The 4,585-nt window shown below is 35.4% G+C and overlaps 1 protein-coding gene across 1 annotated transcript; it reads left to right on the forward strand.

Moving 5' to 3' along the window:
- Positions 1-1,127: 1,127 nt before the first annotated feature.
- LOC141596091 (putative 2-carboxy-D-arabinitol-1-phosphatase) lies at positions 1,128-3,798 on the forward strand. The gene is made up of 7 exons (XM_074416118.1): positions 1,128-1,321; positions 2,288-2,439; positions 2,521-2,640; positions 2,735-2,834; positions 3,126-3,265; positions 3,359-3,438; positions 3,521-3,798. The coding sequence occupies exons 1-7, from the start codon at positions 1,174-1,176 to the stop codon at positions 3,645-3,647; spliced, it is 867 nt and encodes a 288-aa protein (XP_074272219.1). The 5' UTR covers positions 1,128-1,173; the 3' UTR covers positions 3,648-3,798.
- Positions 3,799-4,585: the final 787 nt, after the last annotated feature.

Genomic DNA, 4,585 nt, shown 5'->3' on the forward strand with positions numbered 1-4,585 from the left:
TTCTTTCACCATCAACTAATTTATTATGCAATTGGTCTCCCTTGTGACGGGTTACCATTTGTGGCGGATATTTTGTGAGTTAAAATGGTAACAAAATGGGTTAGTGGAGAAAGGGGACCACATGAATAGTGTTGCAGAGAGAGAAAAAGTGGATACTTTGTGAGATAAAATGGTATCCGTCACTCAAGAGTGACGGATATGTGCCGTCACAAACAAGAATTTGTGATTATTATGAAGATGTTTTATTTAAAAAATTGATTAAAATTTATGAGTAAATAATATAATAATATGTATGGATTGGAGTACGATAGATTAATAAGTCGATTTGTGTTTGTCGATATATAGAGATAATAAAAGTTGAAAAAAAATGTGCTAGTTATTATATTGATTGACAAAATTTTAATTTTGAGTAAATTCTACTTTGATTTATTGATATCCTCTCAATTTCCTCGTCTGTCCGTTTTTTTTTAACGGTTTAGATTCAATCTTTAAACAGTCTATAGTCTGAATTTCACTCGATCAAAGATGATGGGACGGAAGTAAAATACTCCCTCCATTCAACTCCACACTACCACTTTCTTTATTCACGTTTGCCAACGCGTCTTTTACGCGCTAAATATCGTTAGCTACGTATTTGCAAAAAATATAAAAGTTAGATATTTTTAATGTACTCGTAACAACGAATAAAACAAGATCCCACATAAATATATTTTCACTTATGTATCGAGAGAAAATTGAAATTGAAGGCTTAACTATGAATAGTGTACAAAATAGATAATGGTAGTGTGGAGTTGAATTGAGGGAGTAGTAATATGGAAATAGAGAGAATCTTGACTGCGAGACTTTGGAGTTTGGACCCATCATGTGACATAGCATGTTTGTTACGAATATCCACGGTTTGAAAACTTGAGTCTACGTATAACAATCCATATGTTTTTGGATCCGTTTCACAATTACGATGTTTCTACTATTCGGAAATTTGCATAGGAGAGCGGGCCACCAAGGTCTATCAACCCCTTTGAACATTTGGCAAAACTAATGGTTCATATTTCACTAACAATCTAATCTAACCTATGGCTGACAAAATTTTGTGACTTTTTCTAGATTAAAACATCAAATAATAATACTACTACTAATCATTATTCTTACCATTTTTGCAAATTTTAACAAAAAATGGGATTATCTTTTGCAACTACCCATATCAATTTTACTTTAATTAATGATTTTAGAAACAATTCAATTGTTAAAAATCAAATCTTTTCAAGTAAAAGAATTGGGATTCAGTGTTCTTCTTCAATTCCTGACCTCTCCTTTGTCACTGGTAATTTTCCCTGACTCAAAAGTATTTTTAAGTATTGATAACTCGATATGTGTCGCGTTAGCATTACTATCGACCTTCTCTTTTATAACTTTTTTTGTTAGTCGGCCTTGATAAGAATATTACTTGTTTACCTTTCTGTATTGTTACTGGTAACTTTTTTGTTAGTCGGTCTCGACGATAGGGTGAGGCCTCAAAATTGTCGAAAGTGTTGATAGTTAGCCATGATCTTTAGTACTAAAGATCACGGCTAACCAATTAAAGGCCTCACCGTGTCGTCGAGACCTGCTTTTATATTACTCTCTCCTCTCCGTGTTAATAATTACTGTATTTGTTTACCTTTTATTAAAATACTCGTCACAAAGAATAAAAAACGTAAATATATGAATGGGACGTAGTGAGTACAATTTAAGGAGGTTGTGCTGAGTATTTGAGCATTTGCAGTGCTGAGTAGCTCAGAGTTTTGGAAATAGATTTATTGATCAATTAGTCTCTTGTAAAACTGTCTTGTAAATTATAGGAGTAAATTGTTTAGACATACAAACTAGTAAGTGTCCTGTTAAATACGGAGTATATTAATGGATAACTTATGGATACATGGAAAGACCGTCTTATTTGATAATTTGTAATTTATTTTGCGTAGCATTTGTCTATGTTCTCGATCATGGCCAGTGGCTGAGTCAAGATTTCTAATTAAAAACGCGGAAATTTTCAAATGGGGTGAACAAGTAATGCAATGATGTTCATTAGGGAAAAAGTTGGAAAATTTAACAAAAATTTCGAACTTTTCATTGTCTAGCAAGGGCGAGCGCCCCTGTAGATTAATAGGAATAAATATAATAATTGGGTCTCAACCATCGCCTTAAGGTTTTGTTAAAAGGGTTCATCTAACATAGTATCAGAACTAGCGTGACCAAAGGGCACGGGTTCGAATCCTGACAAACGATTGCTCTTTTATCGATGTTGTAGAGACATTTGGTGATGGCGCTCCTCTAACCGGTGGTGCATTTGATTTCCGAAAAGCAACTACCTCACTGTCCCCCTATCCTTTACCTGCACCCAAGAAAATAACTCTTCTTAGACACGGCCTTAGCTCATGGAATGCTGAAGGACGGGTTCAGGTTTTTGTTTTTTCGCTTCCTGTCTGCTTGTTTCGACACTTTAAACGCCTCCTTATATTGACTTGTTCAACTTTTTTCCAGGGGAGTTCGGACTTGTCTGTTCTGACAGACACTGGAGCAAAACAAGCTGAAAGATGTCGGGAAGCATTAGCAAAAATACATTTCGATCAATGTTTCTCGAGCCCAATTACTCGTGCTAAGGTCTGCAATCCTATACCATTGTATTCCTCAAACTTCTACTTTTCCTCTTATATAAGTATCGTCTTCTGATCCCACTGCCTGATATTTATTACAGTCTACAGCCGAAATTCTGTGGCAAGGGAGGAAGGAACCATTGGTATTTCTCGACTCGTTGAAGGAGGCTCATCTTTTCTTTCTAGAAGGCATGAAAAATGGTCAGTTTATGTGGCTTCGAGACTAATTTCGCTCTTTACAATTTAATTAGTCATTTTGGATCGGGTCAGTTAAATTTTCTGTTTCAAATTAGTCATTTTGAATCGGGTCAGATTTGGTTTGTCTGCTTTGGGTTGTCCTTTTTTTTTTCGCGTCTGTTCAGTTTTTCTGGTTTAGCTGCAACTCGACAACTAACAGTCGCGTCTGCATGATAAAAATTAAAAGAAACAGAATGCAACTGTTAATTTTCCTGCAAAGAGATGGACTAAATCAATTTCAGTATTTGGAGGCAGAGGACGCTAAAAAGATATATCCAACGGAATTCAAGAAATGGAGAGAAGATCCAGTTAACTTCCACGTGAATGGCGTTTACCCAATAAAGAAACTTTGGGGGACGGCTACTGAAACATGGAGTGAAATCTTGTCGACTCCTGTAAGTTCTTTCTTAAATTCTCAATACTCCCTCTATGGCTCTATTTTACGTACATTCACTAGCTCACTACATTTCGACTCTTGGTTGGACTAGGGAGAGAGCGTCTTGGTCGTTACTCATAAATCAATGCTAAGGGCACTGGTGTGTACAGCTCTAGGCCTAGGGCCGGAAAGGTACAGTGCTGATACCGTCTAGAGTAGCGTTTGATAAAACAGTGCTGAATGCTGATAGCCTGATACTGTCTGGGTGTTGCAGATTCCGAGCATTTGATGTGAACAATGGCGGTATCTGTGTGTTTAACTTCAATAAAAGAGGAGAATCAATGCTTCATTCTCTCAACATGACTGCTCACATGTATGGTGATCATACTTACCTATACTGAATCTTATTTGAACGAACAATGGCTGAATCCGGAATGCAAATTATGTGGTTCGAGTTTGAGGATATTTTAAATTCTTGGTTATTTTTCGGCTTTTCATACTTTTGTAATGGATAAATGAAGATGATGCTTAAAGGTTTGTTTACGAGTTTTATCTTTCTTACTCGACAAACTAAAATTTCGAGAAATTCAAGCGGTTGTTAAAAAAGGGAGGTATTTTAGAATACCTCTTTTTTGCTGTTACAACTGCTGCTGCTGCTGTACAACTACTACTTCCACCACCATTATCACCACCACCACCAGCACTCGAACCCCTGACCTGTGGCACAGCTAAAGCTAATGCTTTTTACCAACAGGCTGCAGGGAGTGCCAGTGACCATTTCTTATGGTTTTTTGGTATATATCATGTTCCTCATAAACGGTGGGCCACGGTAAACCTTGTGTCTTTCCTTGATTGTTTATAATTTCCTGTTCTTTTTTAATATATATATATATCCATCTTAAATTTAAAATTGGTTACATAAAAATTGCTATTTTTTTATTAAAATGTAAGTATTCATATGAGAGTTTAAGACGGGTCAAGTGCATATAAAGCAGATGACTAGTTGCCTAACAATTAACAAATACTAAAAGTTTTGTCATTATTAACACCATGTTGTAATATTTGGATCCGATTTATTTATAAAATGAATACTCTACTTTAAGCAAGACTTACTCAGATTATCGAGATAGATCGATAACACAATTTTTTTTACTAGCCCCCAAAGATTCCGTTTTTTATTACTTAAATATCTCATTATCGAACGTTTTTGTTTAAAATGAATATGTCCACCTAAAATAAAAATAATTTATGTTTGTTTAATTGACATTTTTTAAAAACTGGTTGTCCTTAAGGCTAACGACGGTTTAGGTGTTCCAAGGTTTTTTTTTTTTTTTTCCGG

This window comes from Silene latifolia, chromosome 8 (assembly GCF_048544455.1).
Source record: "Silene latifolia isolate original U9 population chromosome 8, ASM4854445v1, whole genome shotgun sequence".
Lineage (NCBI taxonomy): Eukaryota > Viridiplantae > Streptophyta > Magnoliopsida > Caryophyllales > Caryophyllaceae > Silene > Silene latifolia.